This window comes from Leptonotus elevatus, chromosome 2, assembly GCF_054856555.1.
Source record: "Leptonotus elevatus isolate MCC_2025b chromosome 2, RoL_Lele_1.0, whole genome shotgun sequence".
Classification (NCBI taxonomy): Eukaryota; Metazoa; Chordata; class Actinopteri; order Syngnathiformes; family Syngnathidae; genus Leptonotus; species Leptonotus elevatus.
The window spans coordinates 6,553,591-6,570,017 of NC_141240.1; the positions used below are offsets into that span (position 1 = coordinate 6,553,591).

Below are 16,427 nucleotides of genomic sequence, written 5' to 3' on the forward strand. Positions count from 1 at the left end.
TGTGACAGTGACTTATGCTGTACATCTAATGTTGTGTGTGCAATTAAGTAAGTCCGTCTGTACGTCGGGCTTCGTTCAAGTGGAGGCAACGCGTTTCTGGGGGAGTTGTGTTGTTTATGTTGTATACAATGTTTATATTCAAAATTTCTACATGTTTTGTATACTGTTTTTCGTTCAAACTAATTAATTAGTTAGCTTATAAAGTTATTTATTTGTTTAAAAAAAAATGTTTGGGGGGAAAAAACGTTCCACGTGGCGCTTCAGAACACGTATTTCCGGTGGAGCTCCACTCGCCCAGCGTCTGCAACAAGACCAGTGAGCTGGACCCTCATGTGATTATCAGAGTGCAATGCTCTTATTTTGAAGTGTATCACACCACTTCTTGTGTGACACTTCCTTTCAGACAGTGCAAACTTCATAACAGTGCCAATGGAATGCGGAAATGCAGACAGTGCAGGTCTTCCGGCCAGATCCACTTGGGAGATAATGTCTTTACGACTGAATTTCATCATATTTCTAACCCTTTTTGGAAGTTTAATAATCTTCTGGAACATGAGTTTTGTAAGAAATTAGTGAAAGAAAATGAGCTGCAAATGCTGCAAAACAATTTTGTATTGCTATGTTTTAGAAAATTGTATTTGCCCATAACTTTTCTCATCACAATACAATTTTGTGGAACAATAGAGTAATTATGATCAATAGAAAATCAATATTAAAAATATCTTGGTTTGAGAAGGGGATTATATTTCTAACTGTTTTAATGGATATTAATGGGATTTGTTTTAAAGTTATATAGACTTAACAGTGAAATATAATTTGAACTGTTCTCAAAAAGAGTATAACAAGATTTGCGGTGTAATCCCTTCACCCTTGTTTCTCTTAATTCTGAATTTTTGGGTGTATAACAATGTTTTAAATGTATTCTAATGGTGGATGACTGTAATCTTTTTGACAAGAAATGTGACAAAAATGAATGGGAAAGGTATTTAAAACCAGAATATTTCATGACTTTGGTAGAGAGACAGTTTGGCAGGGTTTTAATTGAGTAAATTCAGTTAATATAAATAAAGCATTCACAAAATATATCAGATGGCCTGTGTTGCCTAAAGTGAAACAAACACATTTTAAAATCATAAACAAGATCTATCCTGTGGCAGAAGAGAAGATTTCAGTTTGAGGTACCGGTAAATAACTTCTGCCAGGATGGTGAAGAAACTTTGGATCCTTTGGTTTTTCTTTGCCCAATTTCACAAGGATTTTGGACTGATATTAGAAGTTGGTCGTCATTAAGAATGAATGATGTTCCACAAATTGAATTAAGTCATATTATTTTCTTTATGGATGATTCAGATTTTTCTGTTTCGGATTTAAATATTATTTTGTTAATATCCAAATGTCATATTCATTGTGTGAAATGGAATAACTGTATGCTAATATAGAATTGTTTTTTGCGTGCTTGAAAAAGTGGGAAAGTAACAAATATGCAAGCAAAATAAGTGCCAATATTACGCAGTATTTATTGTTTAGATTTTTTTATGTCTACGCTCCTTTTTGATTTGAAGTGAAGTGTTGTGCATGAATCCCCACTTTGTTTTTATATTCATTTTTGTTTTATATTGTGGCCACGTTCAGGCATTGCATCCTCTGTGAGAGTGTGTTCATAGAAATGTTCAATAATATATATATATATATATATATATATAAGGGGGTTGGGGCGATCCCTTTGGGAGATGGCAAGGGACTCCCGGTTAAAGATGGCGGCTAGGTGTGCATGTCCTCAACAAGCATATGCTTCTAGTGGTTATTTATATCTATGGGTAAAATACTGTACGTCACAACGATCATGATAGAATTCAGTACTTGTAAAGTGAACGCTCATCACATCAAATCCATTCCTGATCTGCAACTGAGTACAGTTACACAATTTCACCACAGGGGCATTCAGCAACCTTGCCAGTAGCCTTTGTTAGGTTTGTCTCCATGTGAACGCTGCAAATGAAAATATTATGAGCCCAAAGTTACAGTTTTACGGAAAATCACATTTTAGGACTCCAATACACACATGTTGATAACTCAAACAGATTTTGCAGTAGAAAATAATTTTATTTAAATACTCTATTTTTCAAGTTTTCAGGTTGAACAGCACTAGTGCAATCAGTAACAACAAATGCAAATAATCAAGACAAACATGTATCAAAAGAGATATTACACAAACAAATGAGTACCATACATTGTACTACTAACAGGATCAATGCAAAGCTATAAAAACATACACATATTCTATTGCATTTATTCAAGCGGTGCAATGCCCTAAAAAGAAAGCGAAATTATTTCATTACGAATTTCAAGGTAGTTTTCGGTTAATAACTGTCAAGTTGTGCAACAGTGATGTAGTATTGTTGCAAACAATCATTTAGATGCAGATATTTTGCCAACAAAATCAAAAAAACATTTTAGGCCTAGACCAAAAAAAAAAAACATCACTCAAGTTATTTTAAGTCCATGGAGTTGTCATCGCATTCCATAATCCTCTGCAGCTCATGGATACAAGGTACAATTGTTTGGCTGTGCAGCCGAGCCATCTTCATCCTGACAACAGACGACAATGCAGCAAAAGTCATCATTTCAAAGCTGTGACTGAAACACCTGACATCACATTTCATAATAAAGCTCATCAATTAACCTCAGCTGTTACTGCATATTTGGAGGTCACCGTTTCAACTTTGAAGACAAAAATGACAACGGTTAACCAGCTTTGATTAGCCACATAACAAAAATGTGGCTATAAAATAAATGTTGTGAGACATGAGACATCGCTGCTGTTTTGCTTTTCTAAAAGTACCTTGCGGTGGGAATAAGGTTGGAGACCTGCTCTAGTCTAATCCTAAAATCTTTTCAAAAATATGTCTCAAGAAACTTCTTAAAAGCCTCCTGTGGACAAGCGCAATTCATGTACATTAGTGAAATACTTAAAACAATAAATGAACAACATCTTGATTGTCCAATTGTTTTGTAATTTCTATAAGTAAACAAAATAACGATAATAAAAACATCACCAGCAAGCGCGATCACTAAAAATTTATGAACAATATTGGAGAGGGATAGAAAAGTCCTAAAACTTAACCCCTAACCCTAAAATGAGAACAAAAACAAACTTTAGGTTAGTCTTACACGCGATGTGACATAATCATTGCAAAATACAAAATACAGACTCCAATGCTGAGTTGTTTATCTGAAATTTGACATCAATTTTATTTGTTTCCGTTATCCAAGTATGTTTCAGAAAGTTAAATTGAAAGTCAATAATTACACCTAAATATTAAACTCCAACTACTTCAAGTTTCTCTCCACTAACCATTACAGGAGGTTTTAAACCATTCACACACATTACTCAGAAGCACCTTGGAAGTTCTCTTCTGTATTCACAATCAAGGCAGCGCCATCTGCATACAACTGGAATGTGGAAGTTTGGGCACAGCAGCTCGCAATTTCATTTATGTAAGGACTAAACAACAGGGCCCTTAAAATAGAACTTTGCAGCATTCCAAGACTAATTAACTAGGTAATGTACTTTTTAATAATGGCAAAGTAAGTGCACCACGTTTAACTCTTTCACTGCCATTGACGGCTATAGACGTCAAAAATTAATTTGAACTATTTCTATTAATTTATTAGTCTATTTTCCCCCCCATTTTTGTTAACAAGAGTATGAAAACCTAATAAAAAAATTTTTTTTTATTAGAACAGATACAGAATTTGTGATTAATAGTGAGTTAACTAGTGAAATCATGATATTAAATACGATTAAAAATGTAAATCGCTTGACGGCCCTAATTTTTTATATTTTTTTCTAAAAAAAAATGATTAAAAATAAATAAATAAATTTATTATTTAAAAAAAACAAGATTATAAAAAATTTGGGGTGCCAGGTGATAATTTTTTTTAATCGTAATTAATCGCATGACTTCACTAGCTAACTAACGATTAATCACAAATGTTATATCTGTTCTAAATGTACAATATAATTTTTTTTCTAGGTTTTCATACTCTTGTTAACAATAGTGGAAAAAATGTTAAACTAATAGAAATAGTTCAAATTAATTTTTGACGTCTATAACCGTCATTGGCAATGAATGAGTTAATATACAATGGTATTTTACATAACAAAGTTGACCACCAAGGTATTTACAGTTAACATAAAATAAAAAATAGACCTCAGAGATAAATTGTACATTGAATGCCTTGTAAGATGGCCTGCGGGGATATTTAAGTAAACATGCAGATAACACAACATCACTTTTAAGAGATATTTGACATTTTGCCAAGATTGTTTCCTTGCAAATTAAGTCTGGATAACTACAACATCTAGTATTGAGTTAATTTTATTTTAGTCAAGTGGGTGCTATTCATTCCTTTCAAATTGGCATTTAACACAATTTTTCACACCAGTCACCTCTCGGGTATGCCGGTGGCTCAGCTATTACCTTCTTAGCAGCTCGTGTCCTCTTCTTAGTGCCGGGCAGTGGTGCTGAAGCGCAGTGAGGCTGTGTGCGGCCAGAATGCTGTAACACTGCTCTCGCAGATTGTTGTGGCTTGCCATGTCCCACTGTGGCAGTTCGCTGGTGTACCGCCATGCCAAGAGGGTGTGTTCCAACACAGCATCCCACTCTTTGTTCTGTAGAAGAACTTGACCCCACTCCTGGCATGTAACCTAAGTGAGAGGCAGGAAAAGACAAGATAGGCTTAAATAAGCCAAGTGCGCATCTCGGCAGCGCGGTGCATTATGGGTAGGCCGGCTGGTAGCCTGCTACCAACTTGTCATTGGAAACTAATGGAGACTAACGGGGGAAGCGCTGATGTGGACCATTTCAACCGTTGGAAAGTTGATGTTTTTTATTGAATCTATTTTAAACATGAATAGCATGTCGTTACTGACTACCCTCTGCCGGGACACAACATTTAAGCGCTTATTATTTGATTGAATGTGTGCACTTTACCGGGAGTTGGACCAAGGACACGACATTGAGACGCGATTAAGAGACGCGTACACTTCTGTCTTCTCGAGCATTGCAATGGTGTTTTTTTGCCGATAAACTCCATTAGGACAGTTATGAATGGCACCAAGTGCACCTGTCGTTTTGTCACTTAAGGCTGAAAGTCGTTTAAACAATTCTTGCAAGCTTTAAGGTGTGCAGTTACGCAAACACTTTCAGCACTCCATTCGGCGCCATTCAAATGACGGCTTTATTTGTTAGCAAGTTTGTTTGTTTTTTTAACTAGATTTTCTCGCATGCACAAACGTAATGTGCACTTCGCTTATTGGATTTGACCAACACAAAACTTAATTACGCAGAGTTTTGCTTCAAGCTAATTCATTTGTATAGTTATCGCTTCAGCATGACAACGCCACAGCATCAAGTACACCTGTGCATATCCAAAATGATGCCTGTTGAAACAAAATTAGTTTTGATTCTCTTAGAGAGACATTAAATTGACTATGTTTATTATTGTGGTTTTAGTCTATCCTATTCATGTCGCCAATATAAAATATTACAAAAGCCCACTGCAATGATACATTGAAAACACACCTGCAAATTAAAATAAAACAGCTGTTCTATTGTACCAAATAAAATGCACGAGTCCCGAATGCAGTTTAGTGTAGAGTCTGTGCAAACAAATGAGTATTACTCACTTTGAACGCCACTAGGTGGGGGTATGCCTTTCTGTAGCAGTGAGCATCCCTGTTGGAGCCAAAGCGGGAGTATGGAATAGACCTGTACACATTGTTCTTCTTGAGTTGTAAATCATCTTGAAGATACTTCAGGCCTGAAGACAGAGACCTGGGTTCTTGGCTCTGTGATGTAATGAAATAAGTTTTAGTTAAATGATACAGCATTAAAAGCTTTTTGAGCACCACCCTAGAATATAAAAGAGAAATAAACCTGCTCAACTAAGATGAGGGACCTAATGATCTGGACGAGCTGCTGTTCAGACATTGGCGCTTGGCTTTCATCAATCTTCTTACATTGCTCCACGTTCCCGCTCCATTCGCCATCAATGGAACAATCCACTGCATGATAGTTGATGGTATTAGTCAAGCAAACGTTGCACTTCACATTTATTTAAGTTTGTGGACATTTACGTGAGTGCGCCGGACTAGTGTTGAACATCGAGATGTTTTGGCCCCTTGGAGGTGGCGATGGAGGCGAACGGGAACTTAAAATGTCCAGGTAGGACCTCCTCATTCCAGCTAGAGCAAATTGGCAAGACATTGAGAATAAATAGTTAATATAGGCGGCAGCGCGCATGTCACTCACAGTGACACAAAAGCTACACAGCATGCTTACAGCGTGAGGCTGAAAAGACATTCATAAAATGAAAATGACACAATCTGACCTACCCTCAATTTTGGGCTGTGGAGCGGGTATTTCCACCAAGGCACGTCGTGGTTGACAAGCAGCAGCCGCCACCGCCATGGTGGGTAAAATTTGGAGCGGAGTAGCTGCTGCACTAGCAAGTGATGCTACTCGTAGCACAACTTTAAAGCCCTCGGGGCGCCCAACCAGTACTTTCCCTTATAGTGATCGAACCTATCGTCGCCTCGATCTGTTCAGTTTCAGCGTCGTTTTCGACTTCCTCCACATGCTCTGCAAAGCGAAACTGTATGGAAGAGAATCCCCAAGCACCGTCGAGTTGTGAGTACAAAATAAACTTGTGTGCTACTCTCAGGACAATACTGTTAAAGCGCGCCACATGAGATGACGCGCAGGCGCGGGTTGCTGTTTACCGCCATCTGATTGGTGGACCAGGCTATCGCGCTGAACAGGCGCCCTATATGCAAATGATTGATGAATGGTTGTGGTAAGGTTGCTGAATGGCGGATGGTATCAACCAGTGGTGTAGTGGTTCCTGGAGAAGTACTCTCAAATGTCAATTTTTTTTTTTGTAAAGTAGTCCAGAAAAACGTCCTCTTTTAGAAACGGTCACATGTAAGAATTTAAAATCCGTCATTTGTACTCGCTCACAATAATAATACAATTATCATGACTAGTTAAGACCAGTTTGGTAACACAAGTAGCCTGAAATAATGTAATATGTATTTATCATGAGGCAAACATAAAGTACATGTTATTTTAAATTAATATATTTAATGAACAATGAACAAAAATAGTGAAAAACATTCTGGTTAGACTTCAGCATTGTTTTGTGCTGAATCAAGTACCAGCCTATAGCTACTAATGCTATAAAACTTAACTACAGCATGTAGTTAGTGTCTAATCGGCAATATCCTGTGTATGAGGGGCAAGTGAGTTCACCTGAGCTAAATTTCTGAGTTGCCATTGTGGCTCAGGGGAGCATTTTAAGGATTGTTTACCTCGACATGACCCACCCTACTCGGCCTCCGATTGGCTCATCAGTCCTCATGCCAAAAGTTAGCCAATCTAATCAAAGTAGGCAGGTGTTACCAACCAATTAGAGGCAGAAGATGGTAGGCCATGGCTGAACGGTGTGCATCAGGGGGGATTTAGAAGTGGGTATAGGCTACTCAATGCTGACTGAAAAAGAAGTGGGTATAGTCCGTATACCCGTGTATACCCTGGGTACACTACTGGTATCAACATAACAACAAAAAGCACATAATCACCATCCTTTGGGGTTTACAAACAGCACATCCAATAGCAGGTGGTGAGCTTAGACATTTTGTACTAAAGTCTCATAAACACACACACACAAACACATCCACACACACACACACACACACCCCCACCCCCACACACACACGTACACAAACATTTAAAACATTTGGTTTTAATAGGATTGTGAATTATCAAAAAATCATTTATTTGTCATCAGACATCACTGCATTAGATACATAGTGTTGAGTTAAACTTTCAAGCACAAAGGTGATCCCAAAACAGATACACAAAAAGGTCCAAAATAATTTTAATATAGCTAAAACAGTCTTAAATCAAACATGGCTCAAAATAAATTAAATAAATATATTTTTTTACATTATATAACATTTAGAATTCTAAAATATAAACAAAGTGTTGAAATATCAAACGTTGGTAAATATGGTGAAATTGTAGATCCACTCTAAAACAACTCTTATATCCTTGTTCTCAGACTGCAAAATTGCTAGATTGCAACAGAACACCGTCTGTTCACTTCCACAAATACAACATTGAATTTAGCACACAAAGAAGATATCGCTCAAATTTGCTTGCATTTGTGGAATTTTTAGATTATATGCATCAGGGCAAAACTGCACTTAATGAACTGATTGGAATTGCTACTGCAAAACGTAATTGGATTGTACAAAATACAGTATATTTATATATATTTGAAAATAAATAAATTACATAATGCACAAGTAAAGGGAATTCTACTAGGTATACGTACAGTATATCATATAAAGGTTGTCAACCATATGGCTCTGTTATTATACATGGAAATAAAAATCAAGTGAGAACAGCTTCTTAGCATTCTTTCAGTTAGTGATGTATATTGCAATGGCTAAAAATATACAACTCCTGCAGTAGCCTCAAAAAGAACAGAGGATTAAAAACAGACTTCTGCTGACTGCATAGGCCACACTTAGACAGCAAAAGGAGTAAGAGAAACTCTACTTGCTCAGCAGCGTTTTAAGAGAGCGTGTGAGTGCATTAGCGATGGCTGACATGGTACTAGAATGTCTCACCAGGGCCTTGACACTGTGCTCTCCTGGTGCGCCCACAGTTGCTGCCTCAGCTGCTTTGAGTAAACAGATATAGTTCATAACGACCTCATCTACTTTTGCAACAACCTCTCTCTGTTGGTGTGGGGCAGAGGTGCTGAGTCCCTTTACAAGACACATACAAGCTTCACAAAGACAACAGAGCACCTGAAAACTGCACGTCACAGTTAGCAGCATCTCTTCAGGACTGCTATGTGCCTCCGCCATCCGCCGGCATGCCCGGCCTAACTCTTTGGACTCCACTGAAAGAAGTTGCTTGGATTGAGAAACTTCCTGCATTGGCATTTGGATGCCTCGATCACAACGACCTATGCTGGACCTCACCAGAGCAATGAGCTCACTGGCGTCACGCCGGACGTCAGTGAAGCCGGAAGGGAAGCTGTACATGCGGTCCTTGAGGGCGTTGACTCGGGCCAGGCGATCGCTAAAGCTCATGTTGTTAAGGACCTCACCATACAGCTGCTCTCCAGCTGCATCCACCGCTGAGCCACAGGGGAAGATGGCCAATGACGCACAGTCATTATCTAGGTTACTCCCACCGCGGCTTCGTCTTGGTGTGTCCCAATCACTCTCATCATCTTCTCCCTCACTTTTACGTTTAAAGAAACAGTAGCTGAAAGGTCCATTGCACCTCCAAGGACTGGTGTCCAGTTTTTGAGAGCCCTTTATTTGTTTATTGTCTTTTTGCAAAGGAAATGCCACCGAAGCCCTTCTGCTGTCTATCCTGGTGCCCGACGACCAGCATGTGGTGTGGGATGATACTGAGCCCTGGGAGTAACTTTTGGATAGCCTCTTCCTTGTTGGCCTCTTCTGGACTTTGGTTTCCCCTTGCTGGGGCACAGATGGTGACAGGGGCTGCTGGCTCTGGCTTCGGTTGGGTTTTTCAAACAGGACCTCGACACTACCAGAGCTATTAGTGACATTACTAGAGCTGCGTTTTAGCTCCCGGCCCCTTTGTGAGTAATCATTGAGAGGATTCAATTGTGACGGGATTGGACTGACAGCATGTATGTGGTTGTGATTTGGCCGATTTGAAGGGATGGCACCCTGTGTGTATCCAAAGTTGCCGGAAAGAGTGTTGGCTTGTGCTTCAATTGATACAGCAGGAAGGGGAGACTGTGGACGAAGTGGTGGAGATGGAGAGGAAATGCCAGCCATGGTACTTGTAGATGCCTGCCTGGTGAAAGCTGAAGGACCCCTTCCTAGCAAGGAGTTGTTCAGGTCTGCTCGTTGTCCACTTAAACAGGAGACAGAAGGTTGAAGGACTGCATGCCTTTCTCTTGGGTCGGATCTGCACCAGTCATCTGTGCCACCGCTTGGTTGGCTTCTTGAACGAGGTGGAGGCCGACCAGTGGTCCCCCCACCCTCGTGGGTAGTGTAGCTATCTTTCTTATACAGGGACAGGAACTGATCAGGGTCCAGACCGTTCCTCTCAAGCTCACTTTGCAGTCCAGAAAAGGAGCTTCTTCTCTCTGTATTTGGCTGCTTCACATCCAACCTACCATTTGGGCCCTGAGTGTGCACGTCAGGGCTTCTTTTAAGTTTGGCAGGAAGTGTGGCAGAGTGGTATGACCTTTGATCTTTGTTCATCAGCTGCAATGCATTTGGGTTTCCCAAATTCGGACGAACAAAAGGGGATGATATGGACGATGGAATACATTGGCATCGAGGGATCGTACTCCCTCGATTCTTGACCATTTCGACAAGCTGAGGGTTGCTTGTGATGTAGCGACGAGTGTCTTTTTTTACACCGCCCCCCATGCCTGCACTGTGTAGCTTACCACCTTGGTGCATTTGGCTTACAGTCAGGTAGTTGATCAATTGCCTGTATGCCTCACTGCCTTCTTTTTGGCTCGACCCTTTCAAACAGGGCTTTTTGCTTGTAATTGTCTCTTTGTGTTTAGAGGGTGTGGCTGAGGAGGGACGAGCAGGATCCGCACCAGCAGAAGGAGTGTGAATGTTAGGCAGCATTTTTCGAACAAGGACAGGGTCCGCATGAGGGTGAAAATCCTTTGCCTGAGGGCTCTGTCCAGGCTTAAGTTCTTCATAGTTTAAGACCCGGAGTAAAGATGAAGAGGAACTCGAGATTGGGTGCCTCTGTAGGCAGTGGTGTTTTGACTCAATCGTCCCCGGACCAATTGGTGAGTCGGTTGGGGTGGCACAGACACTGCTGTTTGCACTGCCACCAGCATCCAGTGATGAGCAAAGGGAGCCCTGTAGGGAACTGTGGGCTTCACCTTGTAAGTTGGAAATCCTTTTTGCGAGATGGTACTCACACAAACGTGCAACACTTTGCTGTCTTGAAATAGGCAAATGGTCATTCTGTATATCTGATCCTTGGTCAGAACCCACGAGTCTGTTGTTTTTATTTGGGGACAGCAACGACGCTACAACTAAATGTTCGTCTTGCTCGACAGCTCTATTATCTGCAGCACACTCCCCTAGCGTAGCCACATCTAAAAGGCTATCAGATGTCGAGGAAGGACGGGTAATTCTTTGACGGTCACTGGGTCGGCTGCTCACATTGTGGTCCTGAGCATGTGGGTTTTCCTCCAAAAACAAGTCGTGTCTTCTTTGGCTTCCTCCTCGATCACAGAATGAAGTCCGCTGGTTTTTCTCAAGATGAATGGTTCCACTACTGACACCCCTTGTGCTAAAGGTGTTGTACTTCCCGCTTGAGTCTGCAGACTTTTTGTGATGCTTGCCTCCTGGCGTTGTGGAGCTTGGCCGTTGAAGACTAGAAGAGAGGTTTGCCTGAGATCTCACTCCCAGGCAGTCCGGCTGCAGTGATGCTTGTGTGTCTAAATGTGGGCTCCGTCTTGGAGGGACAGCAGGTGGCCGGAGGTGCTGTGGACTACGGACCTTCTTTAGGGTTGTTCCTTCAGTGCTGGGTGAAACAGGGAACTCAGTTTTCTCCTCAAGTAAAGGCTGGTAGCCCTCCCTCGTAGCCACCAGCAGGCGCATGTGGCTCTCACTGAGTCGATGGCAAGCAGCCAGCTCAGAGAGTTCTGTCATTTCTGAGGAGTTTGTCTCATTTCCGGAGTCTGAGGAAGACTGTGGGCTGAAGCCTCGAGATGTGTAAACACCTACAAAAGAAGTTGAGAGTGAGAGGGATTTTACACAGGTGGCAGATAATGAACTGATTGATGACTCTGGATATAAATCAACAGACCTGGATTGTTCCTGTTGTGTGGCGGACGAGGTGGTGGAGGTCTCTGTTCAGAGACAGACAATGCTTCAAGTGCTTGCAGAGTGTTTACAACTGTGTTCTCCAGATGCCTCTTTCCTTCCCCTCCTCCCTCCTCTTGAGTAGGTATGGCATCAATTAATGAGACTGGAATATCATCGTTATCGTGCGGGCTCAGAAACTTTCCCTCAGGCACCACGTCCTCATCTGAACTGTCACGAAAGCCTGCTGGCGGGGCTGCAATTGCCAGGTTAAGCGTCTGCAGCAGCGAGTCGTCTTCATCGTCATCAACTGCATCATCTCCCTCAGGTGGAGGCAGCGATGTGAGGTCAATGATGTCATCGGTAGGCCCGGAAAGCATGAGAAAAGAAGCTTTGCCGGCTGCAGTGGCCACGCCTTCGTCCGCTTCTCCATCACGTGGTGTTCCTCCAGTAGAGTCTTCTTCACAAGAAGCCTCGTCTTCATCCTCTCCATCATCTGTTGTGTCACGATAAAAAAGGTCTCTTAAGAGTGGCTCCTCACCCACTTCCTCACTTATTATGTTGCTATAGACATGTGTCAGATCACTGAAGTGAAATGACTCCCTGTCCTGTGCCCCAAAGTCGGTATTGTGCAAGTAGGGTGGTCTGTGCTCAGCACTTTCCTGAAGTCCTTCATAGACCAAGCCCCGGGGATTGCTCAAAGGTGGATCTCCTCCAAAAATAAATGACACTTTGGCACTACGAGGTGAGTCTTGAGGTTTGTGTCTGGTTGAAGGGGGAAGAGGAGGTGGCACCGGACTTTGGGTTTGAAGATCTCTGTCTGGGCTTTGGGGTTGATGGAAGTAGGGATAGAAGTTGTTTTCTCTCTGCCCATTGTCTGTGTATTGAGGGTCCCTGTAGAAGTCGGCCTGGCTCTGTGATAGCTCCTCGCTGTCCCCAAAAGACGTGCTGTATGGCCATTCAAGAACACGATCCTGACCTGTTGATGATAGTTTTACGTTTTATGTGATTTGGAATTGCTGCCTGTAAATCACGGCAATCATTTAAATGTTTTAAGTATTAGAGTGAAAATTTATTTTTGCAACAGCTTTGAATGGAACGGATAACAAATATATATTTAAAATAAATCACATCACATTGCTAAACAAAGTCATGAAAAACATAATGAACAGCTATCAATACGATTACAGCTTCAATCTCGATTAGTATTTGTCGTTTTTCATTAAATGATTGGAAATTAAACTTGATGAAAATTAGGACGAGTGAATGTTTTACTTTGCAAACAATGACTTACTGTTGTCATCCCCTCCGGAGTGGACCATGTTGAAAATAGATCTCCTTGAATCCACTAGGAGGCGATAGTAACCTGCTGTAAGACAGGCCAGGTTCATTGCATCACTTGATTCCATGATGAGTGTGATGGGCTTATAGAGGACAAAATTGGGGAAAGAAGAAACAAAAAAGAAGAAGTAAAACAGAAACGAATTATTTAAAGACACATGATTTGTGCAGAAGTTCGTTTTAGGCTGGCACTGCTCACCCGGACATCGAGAACATGAAGCTCCAACCGGACGTTGTTTTGATCCTCTGTGAGGATTTCGATTCGGTTCACGTGGCTGAAGTCGGCCAAGAGGGCCACGAGGTTGGTCCGTGCATTGATGACATGACTGATACCATAACGAGGACCCACTAACAACGTCACCTCCGTTTGTTTTTCACCTTGCTGCGAATGGTTAAGTGAATGGAAGTAAATGCAAATGCCAAACTGTCTTCTTTTAGCAAAAATTAAAATCTAAACCATCCCAAACTCATAGACTTACCAAAAGTATTGATTTAAATTCTCTCCCGCCATAAAGTTGGAGCTCACTGAGGTACCTTAGGTAATGCACCTTGGCCTGCAAAGCAGTCAGCTGCAAAGAAAGGGAATGTTTGTCACCGTTAACTCATGTGCTACATTTTCTTATACCATGAGGTTAAATGTGTTTCTTTTGTCAAGGGATTTAAAAAGTCGTCTGACGACCTTGTCAGGGTTTACCCCGCCTATCACCCCAAGACAGCTGGGATAGGCTCCAGTACACCTGCGACCCGAGTAGGGTTAAGTGGTTCAGAAAATTAATGGATGGATGGCAATTATATGTTATTGTGAATATATTCATGGATGCAAACAGGTTCACTAGTTCTGCAACTCTTTGCCACCACTGTTAACAACTGCATAAAATTGCACAGGCATGACAGGATAATGGGAGACATTTTACAGAGTACTGCACAGTGCATGAAGCACATTATAGTTGTGACTACATGATGCTTTTACAGTTATACAAAGATGGTCATTGGATGACATGCTAATTTGCCCAAAGATGGTGGCTGAGTGGTCAAAGACTGCATTAATATCAAGAGGCTGCAATGATGCCTGTAATATCTGTCTTGTCATCCATCTATTTTCTGTCATGTATCCTGTTCACGGTGATAGGGATGCAGACACCTATCCTGGCTGATTTTGGATGAGGGGTGGGTATATCCAGTCAATCACAGGATTGACAGATAGCGACATACAACCCGTTCACACTTAATATGTTGTGTTTTGGGGAAGTAGAAGTTTCCAGACATGTTTATGCCACGTTCACACTGGCGTTTTTAACACCGGACCAAAAGTTACTTCATAAAGCCTGTGGATAAAGTTGCAACCTGACAGGGGGTGCGACATATTTTGTCACCTGGTTTACATTACATGGCCAATATGACATTTGAACTGTTAAAGTTTCTTGATTTGCCTTTGTTTCCATTGTCATTTTATCACTAGGGATTCGGCGCATGCAGCATTTTTTGTTTGTTGATGTTTTTATAGCTGAATTGAAAGCAGATTGGGACACATTTATTTTAAGTCTCAGATAGCTTCCTTTTGTGAGCACCAGTGTTGAAATATTTATATTTATGCAAACAAATAAGAAGAAGAGAGAAATCTCCCCATAATTTGAACACATAAATGATTTTGGAGAAAGCAGCAAGCGAGGCATCTCAGAAAATGAGCACCTGTTTATAAATTCACACACAGATAAAAGTACAGCTATGGAGCAGCTCTTCGGCATGCCTCTTCAAGCTACTTGCATTAGTATTTAAGGTGGAGCTCAACTAAGTGACTTAATTTGACAGGGGTGAGAACCTTTACAAGGGTGACTGTGGAAGCAGGTCTATTTTTGGCCACTGCATAAGATACAGAAGGACAGTGAGTTTGCGTGCGTGTGTCAGAAGTTAGCTAACAAGGGCAAAGAAAGAAAGAAAGGGAGGCTGTTACTTTTTTCCCAGGAGGCACGAGGTTCTGGTTGGTTTTGAGGATGTGCGTCAGAGCTTTTTTGATGTTTTTCTCCTTCGTGCTGGTCAGCACAGCAGGAGGCAGGAACAGCGACAGGCCCCACTCCTTTCTGTTGAGGGGAGATAGATGTTAGCCAAAAGGCACACTTGGGGCAAGATACTTCTTCTAATGGACACAACAAGACGTCATGCATTAATGTGAGCTGAACAGATTACTTGATAGTGCAGTTTATAGGGTAAATGCTGAGTCAACCATAAATACCATGCTGAAAAAACAAAAAAAATGCTGGTTTTGTTGTGTTTTCGTGCTGGTAGCTTGTGGCACAAGCAAGATATGCTGGTCTTGCTGGGTGGCTTACTTGGTAGAGCAAGCTGTCGAGTGACCAAAGGTTCCGCTCTTTGAATCTCGTCTGTTTTTGTTGTGCTTAAACCAGCACAATGGTATGCATCTATGTTAGCTAGTCTACCCAGTAAATTATGTTGAGCAAATTTGACTCTGTTTAGAATGGGACAAAATAGATTCAGTTTTAGAGTAATATTTACACTTGGGACAGAATACAATAAAGAATTGAAAAAATAATTAAAGTCACTCAAGGGTTGAGGAATGAACTGACGACCTTCAGCTTGGGAGACTGCCACACTACAACCTGAGCTATGACACTCCTGCTATGTGTTAGTATATCGCTCATGTCAGCTGGAATCTTGCTAACTCCAAGAGATCAAAAATGATGTTTTTGGTCTCTTGGAGATAAGAGTAGGAGGGGCATAGCTGAGCTGGTAGTGTGGCAGTCTCCCAAGCTTAAGGTCATGAGATTGTTCCTCAACCCTTAAGTGACTTTTTTTTTTTAATTTATTCTTTATTTTACTCTCTTCCAAGTGTAAATCTTAGCCTCCTCTAAAATTGAGTCTATTTGGTCCCACTCTAAATAGAGTAAAATTTACTCTAAATAGAGTCAAAATTACTCAAATTTGCATTTTTTTTAAACTCATGTTATTTAATGCCAAAATATTTATTTTGTAATTATAAAGGAGGCAAACAAGTGCACTGTTGTTTAACACAATGTCCTAACTTCATTGGAATTGAGTTTGTACCTTCAAGTTTTTATTTCATGTTTTGCAACTACTCAATGTGGCTACCATCGGCAGCACAAACAACAGCAAGCCGATATGAGAATTCCTCCCAGACCTCAGGAAGTCGCCGTCCATTGTGTCG

At 41.1% G+C, this 16,427-nt stretch overlaps 2 protein-coding genes across 5 annotated transcripts in view; both read right to left on the reverse strand.

The window, feature by feature from the left end:
- Positions 1 to 2,082: 2,082 nt before the first annotated feature.
- On the reverse strand, positions 2,083 to 6,836 carry LOC147178287 (uncharacterized). Of its 2 annotated transcripts, none has more exons than XM_086069270.1 (6): positions 6,401 to 6,836; positions 6,143 to 6,250; positions 5,952 to 6,070; positions 5,693 to 5,854; positions 4,485 to 4,711; positions 2,083 to 2,589 (listed from the first exon to the last, which is right to left on the reverse strand). In XM_086069270.1, exons 1-6 carry the CDS (start codon positions 6,474 to 6,476, stop codon positions 2,490 to 2,492), a joined length of 792 nt encoding a protein of 263 aa, XP_085925396.1. In that variant the 5' UTR covers positions 6,477 to 6,836; the 3' UTR covers positions 2,083 to 2,489. The 2 variants fall into 2 exon arrangements, with proteins under 2 accessions (XP_085925396.1, XP_085925394.1); XM_086069268.1 differs by having other exon boundaries at positions 5,943 to 6,070; positions 6,401 to 6,833.
- A 996-nt stretch (positions 6,837 to 7,832) lies between these two features.
- The window catches only part of LOC147178288 (FERM and PDZ domain-containing protein 4-like), a 59,550-nt gene continuing 50,955 nt past the window's right edge, over positions 7,833 to 16,427 (reverse strand). For all 3 annotated transcript variants that reach the window (XM_086069523.1, XM_086069520.1, XM_086069521.1), the window contains exons 11-16: positions 15,198 to 15,324; positions 13,726 to 13,815; positions 13,446 to 13,628; positions 13,200 to 13,329; positions 11,910 to 12,884; positions 7,833 to 11,823 (exon numbers count right to left, since the gene is read on the reverse strand). In XM_086069523.1, coding sequence (XP_085925649.1) covers positions 8,627 to 11,823; positions 11,910 to 12,884; positions 13,200 to 13,329; positions 13,446 to 13,628; positions 13,726 to 13,815; positions 15,198 to 15,324 — 4,702 coding nt within the window. In that variant the 3' untranslated portion in view covers positions 7,833 to 8,626. The remainder of the gene's footprint in view (positions 11,824 to 11,909; positions 12,885 to 13,199; positions 13,330 to 13,445; positions 13,629 to 13,725; positions 13,816 to 15,197; positions 15,325 to 16,427) is intronic.

Excerpts from the sequence above, each read along its gene's own strand:
- LOC147178287 (XM_086069268.1), bottom strand. The coding sequence starts at position 6,476 with ATGGCGGTGGCGGCTGCTGCTTGTCAACCACGACGTGCCTTGGTGGAA. Across the intron at positions 5,855-5,942 it reads CCCTCATCTTAGTTGAGCAG|AGCCAAGAACCCAGGTCTCT; the intron begins GTTTATTTCTCT and ends ATTACATCACAG. Across the intron at positions 4,712-5,692 it reads CCCACCTAGTGGCGTTCAAA|GTTACATGCCAGGAGTGGGG; the intron begins GTGAGTAATACT and ends CCTCTCACTTAG.